This window comes from Gracilinanus agilis, chromosome 5 (assembly GCF_016433145.1).
Source record: "Gracilinanus agilis isolate LMUSP501 chromosome 5, AgileGrace, whole genome shotgun sequence".
NCBI lineage: Eukaryota > Metazoa > Chordata > Mammalia > Didelphimorphia > Didelphidae > Gracilinanus > Gracilinanus agilis.
This window is the reverse complement of record NC_058134.1, coordinates 305,422,742-305,444,012: the sequence shown is the minus strand read 5'-3', so window position 1 is coordinate 305,444,012 and position 21,271 is coordinate 305,422,742. Positions and strand designations below refer to the sequence as shown.

The window sequence follows — 21,271 nt, the reverse complement described above, 5'->3', positions numbered from 1 at the left end:
TTTAAAAAAAAAGCTTAGACATCATATTACAAGAAATTATCAAAGAAAACTGCCCTGATATTCTTGAACAAGAGGGTAAAACATAAATGGAAAGAATCTACAGATCACCTCCAGAAATAAATCCACAAATGACAACTCCCAGGAACACTATAGCCAAGTCCAAGAGCTCCCAATTCAAGGAGAAAATACTATAAGCATAAGAAACAATTCAAATATTATGGAGCTCAGAAAGAATTATACAAGATCTGACAGCTTCCACATTGAAGAATCAGAAGGCTTGGAATATTATATTCTGGAAGGCAAGAGAACTGGATTCACAACCAAGTATCACCTACTCATAAAAACTGACCATATTCTTTCAGGGGAAAATTTGGTCATATCTAATGAAATAGAAGATTTCCAAGCATTTCTGATGAAAAGACCAGACTTAAGCAGAAAATTTATGTCCAAATATAAAATTCAAGAGAAACAAAAAAGGTAAATTAAAAAAAAAATAAGGGCCTCAATAAGGTCAAAATGTTTATATTCCTATATGGAAAGATGATATTTGTAACTCTTAAAAATTTTATCATTGTCATAGTAGTTAGAAGAAGTATATGTAGACAGAGGGTGTGGTAGTAAGCTGTTTAGTATGATTTGCAAAAAAATCAAGGGATAAGAAAAAGGATTCCATAAGAGAAATGGGAAGAGAGAACTAAAATGGGATAAATTATATTGCATAAAGAACCACTGGGTGGGGGGAGGATGAGGGTAGTGACAAGTAATACTCAAACCTTACTCTCATTGGAATTGGCTCAAAGATGGAATAACAGCCAGATTGATTGGGATAGAGAATCCTATCTTACCTTATAGAGAAGTAGAAGAGGAATAAGAAAGGAAGTAGTGGGGAGGAGAGTGAGAAAAGGGAGGGGGATGTTGAGGGGATGACTCAAGCAAAACACTGGTATGGAGGGACAGAGTAAAAGGAGAAAAGAAAGAGCAGGCTTAAAAGAGGAAACCAAGATAGAGGGGAACACACAGATGGTAATCATAACTGTGAATGTAAATAGGATGAACTCACTCATAAAATGGAAGTGGATAGCAGAATGGATTAGAAACCAGAATCCTATAATATGTTGTTTACAAGAAACACATTGGAGGGAGGTAGATACACACAGAGGAAAGGTAAGGGGCTGGACTTCAACTGAGATAAAAAAGGCAAGATCATGATCTCAAATAAAGCTAAAGCAAAAATAGATCTGATTAAAAGAGATAAGGAAAATAATTACATCTTGATAAAAGGTAGTATAGAGAATGAAGCAATATCAGTATTTAACACATATGTATGAAATGGAATAGCCTCCAGATTTTTAAAGGAGAAACTAGGAGCTTTTAAAGGAATTTAAAGAAGAAATAGACAGTAAAACTATTCTAGTGAGAGATATCAACCTTCCCCTATCAGAGCTAGATAAACCTAACCAGAAAATAAGAAAGAAGTAATGGAAATGAATGAAATTTTAGAAAAATTAGATTTAATAGGTGTCTGGAGAAAGCTGAATTGGGATAAAAACGAATATACCCTCTTTTCAGCAGCACATGATACAGATACAAAAATTGACCATGTATTAGAGCATAAAAACTTCACAACCAAGTGCAGAAAAGTAGAAATAATAAATGCACCTTTTTCAGATCATAATGCAATAAAAATTATAATCGATAAGGGTTTATGGAAAGGCAAATTAAAAATTAATTGGAAACTAAACAATCTAATTCTTCCAAATGGATGGGTCAAAGAAAAAATCATAAAAACAATCATTGATTGCATTAAAGAAAAAGACAATGAAGAGACAACATATCAAAATTTATGGAATACAACCAAAGCTGTACTTGGGAAAATTTATATACCTGAATGCTTATATCAATAAAATAGAGAAAAAAATAGATTAATGAATTGGGCAGGCAACAACAACAACAACAACAAAAACTAGAAAAAGAACAAATTAAAAATTCCCAGATAAAGACTAAATTGGAAATCCTAAAAATCAAAGGAGAAATTAATAAAATTGAAAGTAAAAGAACAATTAAACTAATAAATAAGACTAGGATATGGTTTTATAAAAAAAAATAAAATAGGGCACTGGTTAATTTGATTTAAAAAAGGAAAGAAAGGAATAAAATTACCAGTATCAAAAGTAAAAATGGTGATTTTTACCTCCAATGAAGAGAAAATTTAAGCAATCATTGGGAGCTTTTTTTTGCCCAATTATATGACAACTCTGATAATCTAGGTGAAATAGATGAATATTTACAAAAATATAAATTGCTTAGATTAACAAAAGAGGAAACAGACCTCTTAAATAATCCCATCTCAGAAAAAGAAATTGAATAAGCTATCAGTGAACTCCCTAAGAAAAAATCCCCAGGGCCAGGTGGATTCACAAGTGAATTCTGTCAAACAATGCTATACAAACTAATGGCAAAATAAAATCAAAGAAGGAGTCCTACCAAATTCTTATGGCACAGATATGTTGCTGATACCTAGGCCAGGAAGACCAAAAACAGAAAAAGAAAATTATAAACCAATTCCCTGCAAAAAAATCTTAAATACTAGCAAAGACACTATAGCAATATATCATGAAAATTATTCACTATGACCAGGTGGAATACCAGCAATGCAAAGCTGGTTTGATATTAGGAAAACTATCAGCATAATTGACCATATCCATAATCAAACTAGCAGAAATCACATGATTATCTCAATAGATGCAGAAAAAGTCTTAGACAAAATGCAACATCCATCCTTATGAAAAAACACTAGCACTTAACAAGAATTAATAATATGGAAATATATTTTGTGTGATGATACATCTATAACCCAGATCTAATTGCTCACCAGCTCTGGGAGGGAGGAGAGAAAAAGGGAGGGAGACAATTTGGATCATGTAACAGAAAACTTATGTGGAAATTTGTTATGTGTAATTTGTAATAAATAAATAATATTTTAAAGAAACAATAAAACAAAATCAAAAGAATGACAAGATAGAAGAAAATGTGAAATATGTCTTTGGAAAAACAACTGGTCTGATAAATAGATCAAGATAAGATCATTTAAGAGTTATTGATTACCTGAAAGCAATGATTTAAAAAAAAGAGCCTACATGTCTTATTTCAAAAATTATTGAGGGAAACTGCTTTATATATCCCAGAATTAGAGAGTGAAATAGAAATTGAAAGAATCCACCAATCACCTCCTAAAAGAGATCCCAAAACAAAAACTCCTCTGGAATATTATAGTCTGTATATTATATGTATTGTTATGTAGAAATGGCTGCATGGAATCCCTGCAAAATACAGGAATTCTAGGGGCAGCTGGGTAGCTCAGTGGAGTGAGAGTCAGGCCTAGAGACAGGAGGTCCTAGGTTCAAACCCGGCCTCAGCCACTTCCCAGCTGTGTGACCCTGGGCAAGTCACTTGACCCCCATTGCCCACCCTTACCAATCTTCCACCTATGAGACAATACACCGAAGTTAAAAAAAAATACAGGAATTCTGGGTGAGGCTGTCTCTGTATTTTGCAGGGATTCCATGCAGGCATTTCTACATAACAGTATATATATATATTATACATATATATTATACCTAGATCAAGGAGAAAATTTTGTAGGCAACTAAAAAGAAACAACCAGTATTGTGGAGTCACCATCAGGAACACACAGAATTTAGCAGCTTCCACATTAAAGTATCAGAGGGCTTGGCATAAGATATTCTGGAAGGCAAAGGAAGCCAGGATTACAAACAAGAATATCCTCTGCAGCAAAATTGCATATAATCCTTCAGAAGAAAGATTCAATGAAATAGAGGATTTCCAAGCATTCCTGATGAAAAGACCAGAGCTGAGTAGAAAATATGACTTTCAAATACAAGACTCAAGAGAAGCATAAAAAGGTAACATGAAAGAGAAATCAGAAAGGACTCAAAGTTTAAAATGTTTACATTCCTATATGGGGAGATGATACTGATAACTCCTAAGAACTTAATTATTATTAGGGCAGTTATAGGGAGTATACATAGAAGCCATGGGTATGTGTGATGATCATGATGGGATGTTTTAAAATTAAGGGGTGAGAAAGAGGGGTATACTAGGAGGGGGAAAGAAGGTGAAGAATGGGGGAAATTATCTCAGATAAAATATAGATGAAAGAATACTTTTGCAATGGAAAGGGAAGATGGTGGGTAGTAAGCCATGCTTCAACCTTTCTCATTAGAAGTGACTCACAAAGGAAATACACACAGGGAAAAGAGAAAAGTGGGAGGCTGATAGAAGCGGGGAGGGCAGATTAAGGGATGCAGTGCTCAGAAGCAAACCAGACTTTTTGAGGAGAGACAGGATAAAAAGAGAACAAGAAGGATAAATAAGGAAAAAATAGGATGAAGGAAAATACACAGTACTCATAACTGCAAATGTGAATGGGATGAACTCACCCATAAAACAGAAGCACATAAGAGAATAGTTAAAAAACCAGAATCCAATAATATATTGTTCACAAGAACACATCTAAAGCAGGGAGACACACACAGAGCAAAGATAAGGGACTGGAGCAGAATCTATTATGTTTCAACTAAAGTAAAAAAAAAAAGCAGGGATAGCAATCATGATCTCAGACAAAGCAAAAGCCAATATAGTCTAAGTAAAAAGAAAGAAGGAAGGAAACTACATCTTGATAAAAGGTACCATATACAATGAAAAAATATCAATATTAAACATATGCACCAAATAGGGAGAAGTTAAATGAGCTATAGGAGTAAAAGACAGTAAAACTGTACTAATGATCGATTTCAACTTTCCCCTTTCAGAACTATGTAAAATAAACAAGGAAGAAGTTAAGAATATAAATAAGATTTTAGAAACATTAAATATGATAGGCCTCTGGAAAAATTGAGAATAAAAAGGAAAATACTCTTTTTTCAGCATGACACCTTCACAAAAATTGTCCATGTATTAGGCCATAAAAACTCACCAGAAAATGCAGAAAAATTATATGAATCCCTTTCAGACCATAGTGCCATAAAAATTATATTCAATAAAGGATGTCTAAGTGACAGGAGAGATGTTTGTTCTCTGTACTTTTATCTCCAGTGCCTGACTCATAGTAGATGCTTAATAAACATCTACATTGATTGGTTGGTTGGCTGGTTGGTTGTTGAAAGGTATGGTAGTGAATGAGATTGTGAAGGGAAAGCACGAGGAGAAGAGGGCCAGGGCCCAGGACAGAGCCCTGGGAACACCCCCTACCAATGGTCAGGAAAAGGATGAGGAGCCGTGGGAGAGTCAGAGAAGGTGGAGAATCGAGAGTGAATGGAAGCTGAGAGATTCCAGCAGAAGGGACCAGTTTACTGGATTCCTAGCTTCATTAGGGCCAAAGAGGAAGAAGACAAGAAGAAAAACCCTTTGGATCTAGTGATTAGAAAGTCCCTGAGAACCTTTAAGAGAACAGTTTCAGTAGATTGGTAGGGGCTTAGGGAACACGTGTGAGAGGAGTGAGATTGTGGACAGCATTTTGAAGAAGCTTCACAATGAAGGGCAGGAAAGGGATAGAACCAAAGTGGGAAGGGAAGAAGGACTGAGCAGGTTTATAGGGGAAAAAAAAGGAAAGCAGATGGCAAGGAGAATTTGGTGCTGCAAGAAAAAAGAGAAGATGGAGTGAGATAAATTATAAAATAAAATATTAAAAATTTCTTCCTCCACCACACTTCTTCCCCGCCCTTCTCATCCACTGAAACGGGAGAGTCCTCCCTCCTCCTTGCCTGGGTCTTAGTGCTCAGAGGACTCACGGCTGTGGTTTGCTTGTTGGGGAGCTGCTGTCTGCCTCTCGTGGCAGTCTTTGTTTCCACCCCTGGGAATCTTGCTCATGGCGGAGGGAGGAGGGACACCACCGTACCCCGCTTTACAAAGGAGCCAGGCCACCCATTTGCCCTTAGTGAGAAGTTTTTTCCTTTCAGACATCATATGTATGGACAGAGTGGAAGAAATTATGAAACTCGTAACGTCGGATAACCTTCCCTCCAAGGATAATAAGTGGGTGGTCCAAAAGTACATTGAGACGCCCCTGCTGATTTACGATACCAAGTTTGATATCAGACAGTGGTTTCTTGTCACGGATTGGAATCCCCTGACGATTTGGTTCTACAAAGAAAGTTACTTGAGGTTCTCGACTCAGCGGTTCTCCTTAGACAGCTTGGACAGGTAAGTCCCCCCAGTGAAAGGGGTGGGGGTCTCTGAGATGCTAAGTCACCCACAGAAAGGACATTTGATTGTTCATGTTTGTTTGCATCACTTGCTAATGCACGTGTCCTTACATTTCTGACAGCTGTTGATGGATTCAGCCAGGTGAGGAGGAAGTTGTCAGCTGAGGGTTCTCTTCTTGGCCCTCTTGTGGGAGGGCCAGTAGCAAGCCTTAAGGTGGTGAGTCACTCACTGGGTATGCCGCAGGTTTGAGAACTTATCGAGTCATTAATTACTGCTGGAAGTGGTGGTGTCAGTGGGACGACCTGGGAGTTCTGTGGCATCGCTTTCAAACTAGGAGCACAGTGAGAGTTGTTGGAGGGCCCGGCACTGCATTGTCCTTTGTGTCCCCTCTCTGATCTAGGCTTCTGGCGGTCCCAGCATCTGCCTCGGTGCTCCTTTGCTTCAGGGGGAAGATGGACAAATAGGGGACGCCTAGCACATAGGCAGTATCCTGGGACTGACTGTAGTGAGGATGCTCTGGCAAAGGCCTCTCTTGCTTTCTGGGGCTGGGAGCCCATCCTCCCCTGACCAGGCCGCATATGTGCTTCCTGTAGAAGCCCGCTGCATTCTGGGAACTGGCAGATGAAGCCTGGAGTTAGGATGAGAAGAAGAGTAGCCCGTAAGGGACTGCCCTGAAGTCTGGCCTTCCCCATTGCTGGTGTGTGAGTGTATGTGAGTGTGTGTGTGTGTGTGTGTGTGTGTGTGTGTGTGTGTGTGTGAGAGTGTGTGTGTGTGCTGGGGAGGGTGCTGCTCTTGGTCCAGGATTTTGACATCTAGAATAGGAGAGGCCATTTCAGATCGTTCACTTAACTAGTCTACAGACAAGAAGACTAACTCAGAGAGGGCCTAGCCTATGCTTGCGACCCACAGCTAGTAAGGACCAGGACCAGGGTAGGAGCTGAGCCCTCCTGACTCCATGACCACCTTCTTCTCTACTTACGTGTTTCAAGTATGGATGTGTCTCATATGTGTGTGTCTATGTACATGCACACACAGGGAATGAATGTACGTATATAGGATCTCCCCTGAGATGGTGCTGCTTCTGTCACACTTGGATGCCTAGGCTTGAACCCTCCACTTTCCTCAGCCTCAGAAGGGGCTGTTCCAGGGCGAAGGGTCCGGTCTGTGGCCTAGGTCTCTGTGTACCTCCGGGGCTTCTGGAGGAGAGCCACATCCTGACCGAAAGGCTCCTCTTTAGGCACACGGGTTATCATTTATTCCTGGCCCTCAGGGACTCCCTCTAGTCTTTTTCTATCTACCTTTCCAGTCTTTGTCCTTTGTGCGTGATATCCTCTCTGCTCCACAAAGGCCACCTGACCCACCCCCTCGCTTTGTAATGCAGAATCTGAGGCCTAAGGTCATACGTGTAGGAAGCATCTATCCCCCATGATGCTAGAGTTCCCTCTTCCCTGGCCTCCAATTTCCAGGTCCTCTTCCATCAAATTTGCTAAGCCTTCCCTAATCTCCTCAGGGAAAAGTTTTCTCCCCTTGGATTTTCCCATGACTCTTTGCTCCCTCCCTCCCTCCCTGCTCTTGAGACACGTATCTGCATACGTGTCACATCCCCATCCCCATCCCCGATTCCCAATTCGGTTTCTTGAAGGCAGAGACCATCATTTCAAGAAATGCCTTCCCTAAACTTAGGAGGCACTTCACACATATTTGAGCAGGTGCCTCTGACGCCCGCGGTGCTTTGGACTCCCTCTTGGGAGTCTGTGCTTTCCTTTAGATCAGCCAATTACTTGCCAGCTCTGGGAGCGGGCAGGAATCATCCCTTTGGAATTTATTATATATAATTGGTAAGAACAAAATATCTCTATGATCAAAAAATGTAGACCGGAGGCTCATGGGAACCCTCATGATCTATATTTTTTTCAAGCTAGTATTACTATAGAAGTCAGACTCCTGCATAAAATCCATTTCTGCTGCTGTGGGATGTTTAGAAAGAGAGCTTTCTGTATCCTCCATTAGTCATGAGTGTCTGCAGATTGTTGCTGTCAGGCCTTCCTCTTGGAAGCCCAGAGAGTTGCTCTGTGTCGTCCTCTTTGGCATCTTCTGATTTTAAGTGCATTGAGAAGAGTGATTCGTGGGGGGGGCCGTGCGCTTGGTCAGGGAGGGGGCAGTGTTGTGCGGTAGTTATCTGGGGGGCAGAATTTTCAAACGAGCGACGTAGGGGAGACAGTGGGTCAGTGGTTGCTCAGCCAATCTTTGGTCTTCCCAAGAATGGCCGTGAGCTCTTGACCAGCACCCCGGGAAGGGTGTCGGGAGGGAGGGAGATCAGAATTGACTGTGACGTGGCCCCCTCGGCATCGGCCTAGAAGGTTGCCAATATGAGGCAAGTGGATGCTTTCTTCTTGGCGAGGACCCCAAACTCCACAGGGATCTCACTCTTCAGGTGAACTGACAGGGATGGGGGGAACTGAGATTCAGGAGCTCATTTTGCTGGTCTCAAGGAGGCCAAGCCTCTGGCCTCTCCTGGACGGAAGAGACACGTTGCTTTTGCTTCTCCCGGTCAGCGATCTGAGAGCCAGCTTCTCGCGTGCCCTGCTGCCAATGGCCTGGGGTGGGAGTGCTGCCGGGGGGGCTGGGCCTGGCCGAGGAGGCCCCAGGGAAGGCCCTTGTGAGGGGCACGTGTCTGCCCGCCTTGGAGGGCTGCTTATGGCCTGGGGAAGGTGGCCGAAGGTCAGTGGCAGGGCGGAGCTGTGGTTTGGGTTTGCTGTAGGAGGTCTCGTTTGAGTCAGTTGGGGCAGGGAGGGCTTCTTGTTCTTCGTATCACGTCCCCGCGGCTCTCATCAGCGTTGTGGCGGTTCTGTCCTTGGGTTCTTGAGAGTAAGGTTGACCCAAGATCAGGCCTCCTCCGAACCAAAGGGCTATCTGGGAGGAAGGGGAAACAGCGGCACGGCAGGCCCCAAGCCCTCTGGGCCCCTGGGCAGGGGGAGGGAAGTGCCCCGAGAATGGTAGGCTCCCCCTGGAGGCTCCGGGTCCTGAGGGTGGGGGGAGGCTCTGACAGGGACTGATAGCTGCCTTGTGTCTTGCTTTCAGTGCCATCCATCTCTGCAATAACTCCATCCAGAAGCACTTCAAGAACGCCAAGGACCGGAGCCCGCTGCTCCCGTGCTACAACATGTGGACCAGCACCAAGTTCCAAGAGTACCTGCAGAAGCGGGGCCGCGGCAACGTCTGGCATAACATCATCTACCCGTCCATGAAGAAGGCCATCACCCACACCATGAAGGTGGCCCAGGACCACGTGGAGGCCCGCAAAAACAGCTTCGAGCTCTACGGCGCCGACTTCATCCTGGGCAAGGACTTCAAGCCTTGGCTCATCGAGATCAACTCCAGCCCCACCATGTTCCCGTCCACTCCGGTCACGGCCCAGCTCTGTGCCCAAGTACAAGAGGACACCATCAAGGTTGTCGTGGACAGAAAAACGGACCGCAACTGCGACATCGGCAACTTTGAACTCCTGTGGAGACAAGTAAGCTGCGGGCTGCCGGGATCCCCGGCTGGACTGAGCCCTGGCCGGACGCCGGCTCACAGGTCTGGGGGGAGGGCTCGGGACCCCGACCCGGCCTCCAGGCCCGGGAGTGTTGGGGGATGAGATCCTTTACTGGGCACCTTGCAGGAGAAGAGGAAATGCCCTCGAGGGCCCTGGTGGCTATAATAATAATAATAATAAATAATAAAAAATATATATATATAATATAATAAGGTCAGGGTATTCAGAACGGCCTCCTTACGCTGGCCTTCACTGGGCCCTGTCATATGCTCTGAGCGTGCTGAGCCGAAGCCCCTTCTCCAAAGATGTCCCCGTCTTTCCCCCTCCCCGGGTCTCCACCTCCTAGCCATTCCTCAAGCCCAGGTTGAAGCAGCCTCTTCCGAGAAGCCCTCCTGGGCTCGGGGGGCACTTGCCCATGATGCTTTGGGGAAAGCGCGTGACTTGGTGGCTCCGCCGGGCCCGGATCGTGGTCCCTGCCCCCCGGGGGGGGAGGATCAATGAGGGGACTTAAGGAAAGGGCTGGCCAAGGCCCGGCCTCCTGGGAATGGCAGCGAGCGGGGAGCCCGATGGACTGTGAGGCGCTCGTGGGCCAGGACTTGTGGGATTTCCAACAGCGGCAGCCCCAGGCTCTGTGCAGCAGGTGTGGCTGAAAGACAGTGTTAGAGCTGGAAGACACTTATTAGTTACCGGCTTAAATGTGTCCTTAAGAAAGAGACTGGCCCGCACCTGCCCCCGGCACCTCGGGCCGGGCACTCCGGGGTGAGCACCTGAAGAAGGCGGACTGTCTCTCTGCCCGTCTGCAAGGCACGGCTAGAGCCCTTCGGGGAAAGCCGGGGCGCCCGGGGAGGGGGAACCGTAAGGAGGGAAGGAGCCAGGCACACAGCGGGTGGGGCTGCCGCTCAAGGCCAGGCGGCCGGCAGGACAGGGCTAGGCCCCCGGGGAGGGCCAGCCAGGCCTTTGAAGGCGGCCCCGCTTCCAGGGGACGGAGCCCACGAGGACCAGCTCTGTCTGGGCCTCGGTACCTCCCCGCCTTGCTGTGACGGATGGAGGCCACGAGAGCCGGGCCTGGCCGACTTCCACGTGGCTCCCCAGTCCATGTGGCCCCGTGGTCAGGGCCCTCCCCAGCTCGCGCTCACACTGGCCTTTGTTTCTCCCCAGCCTGCTGTGGAGCTGCCCCCATTCAACGGCTCCAACCTCTTCGTGGAAGGCTTCAGCATTCAGAAAGGAAAGAAACACGGAACCCCCATCACCACCATCAGCCTTGGGAACCCCCTGCCCGCCGGGCACATTGTGCGGAACAGAGGCTCCCAGCAGGACCAGGCGCCCGAGCAGGCCCCCGCCTCCAAGCAGGACCCGAAGGCCAGAGAAGACAAGGGCATGTCCTGCATCCTGCCCATGCCGCTCAAGAGAGGCTCGGGCCGGACGTACAAGTTCAACTCGGTCTACAACAAGGCGCTCGGCACCATGGAGTTCCCCTCTTTTGCGATTCGGCACCTAGAAAACATTTCGCACAAAGCCGGGTTTCCCAAAGCCAAGAACACAAAGCTCGCAGACCCCAGTGTGCTAAGCACCGCCTCCATCGCTTCTGTGCTGCAGACCATCCGGTCCTTGGAGAACCCCGTGTTCCAGCCGCCCAAAGGCTCAGGTAACCTTGGCTTAGCCCCCGCCTGCCCCCTGCCCGCTGTCCGTGCCCCGCGCACGCCTTCCCCCACGTCCGCTGCTCGCCGTCGGCCGCTCGGCCCCGCTGGGCACCCCGGAGGCGGCCTCCCAAAGCACTGGGGCAGCCTCGCTTTCCTCATCTCGAAAACAGAGCCACCCCCTGGCTTGGCCCCAGGCCCGGGGCCGGCTCTCCCCCCATGAGCCTCGGGGGGCCGCGCACCTGCCCCGTCCTGTAGGGTTGGGGGTACACGAGGCGGTGGGGAAAGAAGCCCGGAATCTGGAGGTGGAAGGCCTGGGTTCAAATCGGAACGCTTCCGAGTACCTTGGTCAAGATTCCCGCCCTCTCTGGGGCCACTGGCATGCGTGGGATGCTTTGCCCACAGGCGTGTGTCATACATGTGCACGCGGGCCACATGCGTGCCCGAGAGCTCCTCACACAGAGAGCACATGCCTGCATATACCGTGCACAGCATGTACGTGTGTTATGTGTGTTCTGTCTGTATGATCTGACTTGTTCCACCCAGCCGCCCCCTGAGCCGGGGCTCTCGGGATCCCTTTGCGAAAGTCGGAGTGTCTCGCTCCGGGTCCCACAGCTAGTGAGGGTCCGAGGCAGGATCTGAACTCACGCCTGCCGGACGCCCGGTCCAGTGAGCTCTCTCGGACCCCTCGAGCCTGGGAGGACTGTTCTCCTGCCATTGTGATTGTCGCTAAGCCCCGATGGTTTGGGAGGCTCTGCAGTGTGACTGTGACTTCTGCTCTAGGTACATTCATTTCAGTTTATTTTTAAGTGAAAAGGGGAATATATATATACATATACATATTTTTTTTTCTAGTGAACCAAGAACAATGTTTGACATTCCCTAAAAAAAAAGACTGAGCTCCAAATGCTCTCTGTCGCTTCCTTCCCTTTGTCCCCCCCGAGAAGACCAGCAGTCCCGGCTAGGCTCCACGTCTGCAGTCATAGAAATCCCGTTTCTGTATGTGAAAGCAAAACAGATCGAAAACAAAAAAAGGGAACCAAAACGATGTTGCTCTGCGTTTAGACTCTCGCAGCTCTCTGTCCGGAGGTAGATCGCATTTCCATTGCCCGCCCTTCAGACTTGGCCTAGATCTACCGTTGTGTTGAGAGCCCGGGAAGGCCACCCCATCCCTCACCGGTCACCCTCGAATCCTGAGGTTACCGTCTAGACCGGTCCCTGGCTCTGCTCGCGTCGCTTGGCACCGCTGTTTCTGAGACCCTCCTGTGTGTCATTTCTCATAGCGCCAACTCAGACCAACAAGCCGATCCATGGGACATTTGTTCAAGGCCCAGGAGTCGCAGTGAATGACCGCCCACTGCCTTCTTCAGACAGGGATGGCTGGGGAGAGGAGAAGAGGAAGGGGTTCTCCTAAGGCACAGTTACGGGGGAAGCAAGCACGCAGGGCAGATAGTCTGAGCTCTGTTGTTTGCCAACACAACACTCGTCAGAGCCGAGGACGAGTCCCAGCTTTCCCAAGAGTTTGGCATATCTTTTGACCATTTATCATGTGGGGAATGACACATTCTGATCAGTTTGACTCAATTCTCTATATTTTTAAGAAATCAGAGGAACTCACTGTAAAATGTTTTCCCTAATTTTCTGCTTTCCTTTTGGAAAGCCATCTTGGCTGCTTTGGTTTTGCGTATGCAAAATCTTTTTAATTTAAGGTAATCACAATGATCCGTTTAAAATCCTACAATACTCTGTCTCTTATTTGATCATAAGTTCTTCCCTTATCTGTAGATCTGACAGATAAACTCTTTCATACTTATAGTATCACCCTTTATGTCTAAATCATGTACCCATTTTGACTGCATCTTGGTATTTGATTTGAGAAGTCAGTCTCTACCTAATTGTTGTCAAACTGCTTTCTAGTTTTCCCAGCAGTTTTTGTCAAATAGTGAGTTCTTGTACTAAAATCTTGGCTCTTTGAGTCTGTCCAGTACTAGATTATTATAGTCATTTATTATTGTGTATTATTGTACCTAGTCTATTTTATTGATCTTTCACTCTATTTCTTCACCAATACCAGGTAATTTGTTGATTACTCCTTGGTAATATGAGATCAGCACTGCTAGGCCACGTTCCTTCACTTTTTTATTGATCCCCTTCATGTTCTTGACCTTGTTCTTCCAGATGAATTTTGTTGCTAATTTTTCTAGCTCTATAAAATATTTTTGATAGTTTGTTATGGCACTGAATAAGTAAATTAATTTAGGTAGAATTGTCTTTTTTTATTCTAATGGCTCGACCTTACCATGAGCAATTAATATTTCTCTAATTGTTTAGATCTGAAATCATTTGGGTGAAAAATGTTTTGTAATTGTGTTCAGAAAGTTCCTGAGTTTATTCTGGCAGAGGAAGACAGATTCCAAAGTACTTGATATTGTCTATAGCTGTGGTTCCCAAACTTTTCTGGCCTACCACCCCCTTTCCAGAAAAAATATTACTTAGCCCCCTGGAAATGAATTTTTAAAAAATTTTAATAGCAATTAATAGGAATGATAAATGTACCTGTGGCCATCACTGCTCTCTCTGGATCACTGCAGCATCCACCAGGGGGCGGTGGTGCCCACTTTGGGAATCACTGGTCTACAGTTACTTTAAATAGATAGAATTTCTTTCTCTCTTCCAGCTGGGTTTTTTTTTTTTAGTAAAATGTAGAAATATTGAATGTAGAAATATTGATGGTTTATGTGGGTTTATGTCCTGTGACTTTGCTGAAGTTAATATTTCAACTAGTTTTTTAGTTTATTTTCTAGAATTCTCTAAGTGTACCATCATATCATCTGCAGAGTGATAGTTTTGTTTCTTCTTTACCTATTCGAATTCCTTCTATTTCTTTTTCTTGTCTTATTGCACTAGCTAGTGTTTCTACTACAGTGTTGAATAATAGCGATGATAATGGGCATCCTTGCTTTACCCCTGACCTTATTGAGAAGGTTTCTAGCTTTTCCCTATTACAGCTAATATTTGCTGATGGTTTAAGGTAGATACTACTTATCATTTTAAGGAAAGCCTCATTTATTCCTATGCTGTCTAGTGTTTTTAATAGGAATGAGTATTGTGTTTTGTCAAAAGTTTGTTAGTATTTTATAAAAAAAAATTGCAACAATATTCCTTAGTGAAATTGGTCTCTAGTTTTCTTTATCTTCGCTCTTCCTGGTTTTAAGTCTCAGCACCATATTTATGTTGTAAAAGGAATTTGGTAGGACTTCTTTTTCTCTTTCCAAATGGTTTGTTTAGTATTAAAATTAATTGTTCTTTAAATATTTGTTAGAATTCACTTGTGAATCCATCTGATTCTGAGAATTCCTCCCCCCTTTTTGTTAATAATTAAGACATTCTGAGCAGCCAAGCATTTATTGGTTGATTGACTTTGCTAATGTTATTTTATTTTTTGTCATGCAAAACACACTTCTATATTGGTCATTGTTGTAAGAGCACACTCAAACATAACCAAACCTCGCCCCCCCCCAAAAAAAAACCCCCATAAATACATTGATGTGAAAGATGACTCCAACAGTTCTTTCTCTGGAAGTGGATAGCATTCCCCATTGTAAATCTTTCAGGATTGTCCCAGATCATTGCATTACTGAGAGTAGCCAAATTTTCACAGTCAATGTACATTATTCTTTATTGTTCTCCCAGTGTTCTCCCAGTTCTGCTTTTTTCACTCTTCATCAGTTCCCACAGATCTTTCCAGCTTTTTCTGAAATCATCTTGTTTATCATTTCTTATAGTACAATAGTATTCCATCACCACCATATACCACAATTTGTTCAGCCATTCCCCAATTGATGGATATCACCTTAATTTCTAATTCTTTACTACTATAAAAAGCTGCTATAAATATTTTTGTCCAAGTATATGTCCTTTCCTCTTTTTTATTTTTTTCTTTGGTATACAGATCCAGTATTACTGGGTCAAAGGGTATTGTTGTGTCAAAGGGCACAGTTTTATAGCAGTAGTTTCAAATCGCTTTCCAGAATGGTTGGACCAGTTCACAAGTCCACCAACAATGCATTAGTGTTCCAGTTTTGCTGTGTCCCCTCCACTTTCCTTTTTACCATTTTCCTTTGCTGCCATATTGGCCAATCTAAAAGGTATGAGGTGATTCCTCAATGTTGTTTTAATTTGCATTTCTCTAATCAAGAGTGACTTAGAACATTTTTTCACAATTATTGATGACTTTGATTTCTTCATCTTGAAAATTGCTTGTTCATATTCTTTGACCATTTATCAATTGGGCAATGGCTTGTATTCTTATAAATATGACTTAGTTCTCTATAATTTTGAGAAATTAGACCTTTATCAGAGAAATTTGTTATAAAAATTTCCCTACAGTTTGTTGTTTCCCTTCTAATCTTGGTTACATTGGTTTTGTTTGTATAAGAGTTTTTAAATTTAATATAATCAAAATCATTCATTTTACATCTTATAACTCGTTTCCCTTCAAAGATCTGCCAATTAAACTATTCTGTGTTCCTCTAATTTAGTTATGGTATCACTCTTTAAATCTAAATCATATATCCATTTTGACCTTATCTTTGTATAGGTGTGAGATATTGGTCTATACCTACTTTCTGCCAGACTGTTTTCTAATTGTCCCAGCAGTTTTTTATTAAATAGTGAGTTCTTATTTCAAAAGCTGGGATCATTGAGTTTATCAAACACTAGGTTGCTAAGGTGGTCATTTACCCCTATATATTGTTTATCTAATCTACTTCATTGATCTACCATTCTATTTCTTAGCCAGTACCATATTTTTTTGATGATATTGTTTTTATAGTACAGTCTGAGATTTGGTACTACTAGGCCACTTTCCTTCACCTTTTTTTTTTAATTAGTTCACTTGATATTCTTGACCTCTTGTTCTTCCAGATGAATTTTATAATTTTTTCCTATTTCTAGAAAATAGTTATTTGGTAGTTTGATTGGATGACCCTAAATAAATATATTCATTTAGGTAGAATTGTCATTTTTATCATATTAGCTCAGCCTACCCATGGGCAATCAATATTTTTCCAATTGTTTAGATCTGACTTTATTTGTGTGGAAAGTGTTTTATAACTGTGTTCATATAATTCCTGTGTTTTCCTTGGCAAATAGATTCCCAGATATTTTATATTGCCCAGAGTGATTTTAAATGGAATTTCTTGTTCTTATTCTTGCTGCTGGACTTTGTTGATAATATATAGAAATACTGATGATTTATGTGGATTTATTTTGTTATCCTGCAACATTTCTAAAGCTATTCCTAAATGATTTCAACTAGTTTTTTAGTTGATTCTCTAGGATTCTCTAAGTTATATTATATCAACTGCAAAAAGTGATAGTTTGGTTTCCTCATTGCCTACTTTCATTCCTTCTTTTCTTTCCTTATTGCTAAAGCTAGCATTTCTAATACAGTATTAAATAATAGTGGTGATAATGGGCATCCTTGCTTTACTCCTGTTTTTATTGGGAAGGCTTGCTAGTATCTTACTTAAATTTTTTACATCTATATTCATTAATGAAATTGGTCTATCATTTTCATTCTCTGTTTTTGCTCTTCCTGGCTTACGTAATAGTACCATATTTGTTTCATAAAAAGAATTTTGTAGGGTTCCTTCTCTGCCTGTTTCCCCAAATAGATGGATAGTAGTGGGATTAATTTTTCTTTAAATCTTTAATGGAATTCATTTGTTAATCCATCTAGCCATGGGGACTTTTTCATAGAGAATTCACTGATTGCTTGTTCAATTTCTTTTTCTGAGATGGGATATTTGAAGTATTCTATTTCCTCTTTCATTAATCTTGGTAATTTGTATTTTTGTAAATATTTGTAAATATTCATTCATTTTACTTAGATTATCAAATTTATTAGCATGTGATTGGACAAAATAGCTCCTAATGATTGCTTTAATTTCCTCTTCATTGGTGTTGAATTCATCCTTTTCATTTTTTGATACTGATTATTAGATTTTCTTCTTTCCTTTTTCAAATCAACTTAGCCAACTCTTAGTCTTATTTATTAGTTCAATGGTTCTCTTACTTTCAATTTTATTCATTTCTTCTTTAATTTTTAGGACTTCCAATTTAGTCTTTTAAATTTGTTCTTTTTCTATTTTTTTAGTTGCATGTCCAATTCATTGATCTACATTCTCTCTATTTTATTGATGTAAGCATTTAGAGATATACATTTTCTCATCAGTACTGCTTTGGCAGTTTTTATACATTGTCTCCTCATTGTCATTCTCATGAATAAAATTGATTGTCTGTAATTTGTTCTTTGATGCACCCCATTTTTTAGTATTAGATTATTTAGATTACAATTATTTTTTGATTTGTCTTTCCATGGAAATTTGTTGATTATAGTTTTTATTGCATTATGATCTGAAAAGGATGCATTTTTTATTTCTGCCTTTCTGTTTTTGGTGAAGTTTTATATGCCCTCATATATGGTCATTTTTTGTGTAGGAGTGATGTGTTGCTGTTCCCATTCACTTTTCTCCAGAGATCTATTAGTTCCAACTTTTCTAAGATTTCACTCACTTCCTTTACTTCTTTCTTGTTGGTTTGATTTATCTAGATCTGAAAAGGGGAAGTTGAAGTCCTCCACTAGTATACTTTTACTATTTCCTCCTGAAGTTCATTTAATATCTCCTTTAAAAATTTAGAGGATATACCATTTGGTGAATATTTATTTAGTATTGATATTACTTTATTGTTTATAGTATATTTTAGCAAGATGTAATTTCCTTCCTTATATCTTTTAATCAGACCTATTGCTGCTTTAGCTTTGTCTGAGATCATGATTGTTACTTCTGCTTCTGCTTTTTTTTTACCTTAGATAATGCAAAATAAAATTTTCTCCAGCCCCTTACCTTTATTTGGCATGTGTAACCTTGCCTGTAAGGTGTTCTTGTAAACAACATATAGTAGGATTCTAGCTTTTAATTCGCTTTGCTATCCACTTCCATTTTATGGGTGAGTTCATCCCATTCACATTCACAGTTATGATTACCAATTGTGTATTCCCCTCCATCTTATTTTCCCCTTTAATCCTACTCTTTTTCTTTTACTCTATTCCTCCTCATTAGTGTTTTGCTTTTTATCACTCCTCCCATTTTCCTTCCCCTCCTACTTCTTTATAGGGGAAGATAGGATTCTGTACTCCAGTTGGTTTATATTCCCTTTCTGAGCCAGTTATGATGAGAATAAGGCTTAAACATTGCCCATCACCACCTTCATCCTCTCCTCCACTATAATAGTTTTTCATGCTTCTTTAGGTGAGATGTTTACTCCACTCTATCTCTCTTTCCCCTTTTCTTTCAGTGCAGTTCTCTTTTTCACCCCTTGATTTTTTTTTATGAATTATGTCATCCTAATCAGTTTACTTCCATACCCTCTGTCTAGGTATATTCCTTCTAACTGTTCTACTACTGATAAAATTTTTTTAAAGAATTACAAATATCCTTTTTCTATGTAGGAGGAATACATATAGTTTGACCTTATTGAGCTCCTTAACTTTTTTTTTATTATTTACCTTTTTAGGTTTCTCTTGGGTCTTGTGTTTGGACATCAAATTTTCTATGTGGGTCTGGTCTTTTCATCAAGAATGCTTGGAAATCTTCTATTTTATTAATGTGGAAGCTGCTAAGTCCTGTGTAATCCTGATCATAACTCCATAGTATTTGAATTGTTTCTTTCTGACTGTTTGTTGTATTTTCTCCTTGGCTTGGGGGTTCTTGAATTTAGCTATCATATTCCTGGGAGCTGTCATTTTGGAATTTCTTTCTGGAGATGATCTGTGGATTCTTTCAATTTCTATTTTACTCTCTTGATCAAGAATATCAGGGAAGTTTCATTTGATAATGTCTTGTATTATGATGTTCAGGTTCTTTTTTTATCATGGCTTTTATATAGTCCAATAATTCTTAAATTGTCTTTCCTAGATCTATTTTCCAGGCCAGTTTTTTAATAAGATATTTCATGTTTTCTTCTATGTATTTTTCATTCTTTTGATTTTATCGTATTACTTCTTGATGTCTCATGAAGTCCTTAGCTTCTAGGTTGCCCAATTCTAATTTTTAAGGAATGATTTTCTTCCGTGAACTTTTGAGTCTCTGTTTTCATTTGGCCCATTTCTTCTTACATTGCTTTCATTTCTCTTCTCTATTTTTCCTCTGCCTCTCTTAATTGATTTTTTTTAAAATTTTAAACCTTTAACTTCTGTGTATTGACTTATAGGTGGAAGAGTGGTAAGGGTAGGCAATGGGGGTCAAGGGACTTGCCCAGGGTCACACAGCTGGGAAGTGTCTGAAGCCAGCTTTGAACCTAGGACCTCCTGTCTCTAGGCATGGCTCTCAATCCACTGAGCTACACAGCTGCCCCTGCTTAATTGATTTTTGAAATCCTTTTTGAGCTCTTCTAGAATTTGAGACCAATTCATATTTTTTCACGCCTCGAGTGGCTTGTCACCGTGAATGCGTGGGGGCAGGCTCGGTTCTCTGGGAGGGAACATCTGACTATGTGGCCAATAATCCAGGGTTAGCCTCATCATCCTACCTTCCCTAGGGCGTGAGTGACTGAGCAGTCATCTGCCACAGGTGCAGCTGAGGCTCCTGACGCCCACTTGGATTTTATCTCTTCTAGGGTTACTTCCCTTTGGCTCTAAGGAGAAGCCCAGCAGCCGGGGGAAAGGAAGCTACACCAGGAAGCCAAGCTGTTTTACACTGAAGGAAAGGGCCAGACCTCTGGGAAAGGGTCTGGGGCTGGGAAGCCGCAGCCTTTCCTCTGGTGGAAGCAGCCCCAGAAAGCATCTCCATAATCGGATTTCACAACCTAAGGGGAGGGAAGTCCTGGCGCTTGGAGAGCCAGTAACCAGAAGGAGCCCAGGGGGGTGTGTTGTCAAGTCCTAGCATTCTGGAATTAGAGATGAGGGAGAGGAAAGCCTAGGGACTTTCTAGCCTGGAGGATTCTTTAAATGGCAGGATCAGTATCCATATCTGCATCGCATCCGTACCCTTCTCACATCCTTCTATTTTCCTAGGGGGTTCTTTTAGGAGGTGTCCTGGGGCCAGCCACCAGGGAGTTAGGGTTCTTTATTGACTTTAGTGCCCAGGTGAATAAAATGTCTGCTTTTGATAAATGAATAAATGAATGATGATCTGAAGTTCTGCGGTCTCCCAGAATGCCAGATGCCTGAGAGACGGATGGATGTGGTGACCCGTTGCTCCTCAGGAGTAACACCACCTCGGCCGATATGCACAGTGGGATGATAGGGCCTGGGAAGGAGAGGAGGGCATAGCCGCCACTCGCCACTAATACGCTGGGAGGCTTGTTCACAGCCTCCTGCCTGGGAAGCCCACCTCTGAGGACACAGAGGGCTCCTGCTGTTTGCCTGAGCCAGGCCTTCTCTTTGCACAACACTGTTCGCTTTTTCAGAGTTTTGCTGTTTATAATCTCATGAGGAAGGGAGTATAAAACGTGTCCTCAGCACTCCTCATTCACCCCAAAGCAGGCTCAGCGGATTGCCCCCGCTGGTGAGCTTTGCTTGGTCAGGGAAGGGGGCCTCACCCAGAAAACTTTCTTATCCTGTAATATCAGGGCTTCGAGAGACAATAAGAGTCATCAAGTTCCCCAAGGAGGATTTGATGGAGCCCCCTGCAAACAAAAGGTTAGTGGTGTGGTACCAGCATCATCATTTCGCATGAGGACAGAGCTAGTGCAGAAGATACCTTCTGGGGTATCTTCCCTTGCCCTGGGGCTCCTCCTTCCCTCCTTTCCCCTTCCTCCCTCCCTCCCTCCCTCCCTCCCTCCCTTCCTTCCTTCCTTCTTTCCT

The 21,271-nt window shown here is 42.6% G+C and overlaps 1 protein-coding gene across 1 annotated transcript in view; it reads left to right on the top strand.

Annotated features, from left to right (window-relative positions):
• TTLL8 (tubulin tyrosine ligase like 8) overlaps positions 1–21,271 on the top strand; it is a 111,621-nt gene that overhangs the window by 39,786 nt on the left and 50,564 nt on the right. The window contains exons 11-14 of the mRNA XM_044679286.1: positions 5,979–6,222; positions 9,307–9,742; positions 10,922–11,408; positions 21,037–21,106. Of these exons, the coding sequence (XP_044535221.1) occupies positions 5,979–6,222; positions 9,307–9,742; positions 10,922–11,408; positions 21,037–21,106 (1,237 nt within the window). The remainder of the gene's footprint in view (positions 1–5,978; positions 6,223–9,306; positions 9,743–10,921; positions 11,409–21,036; positions 21,107–21,271) is intronic.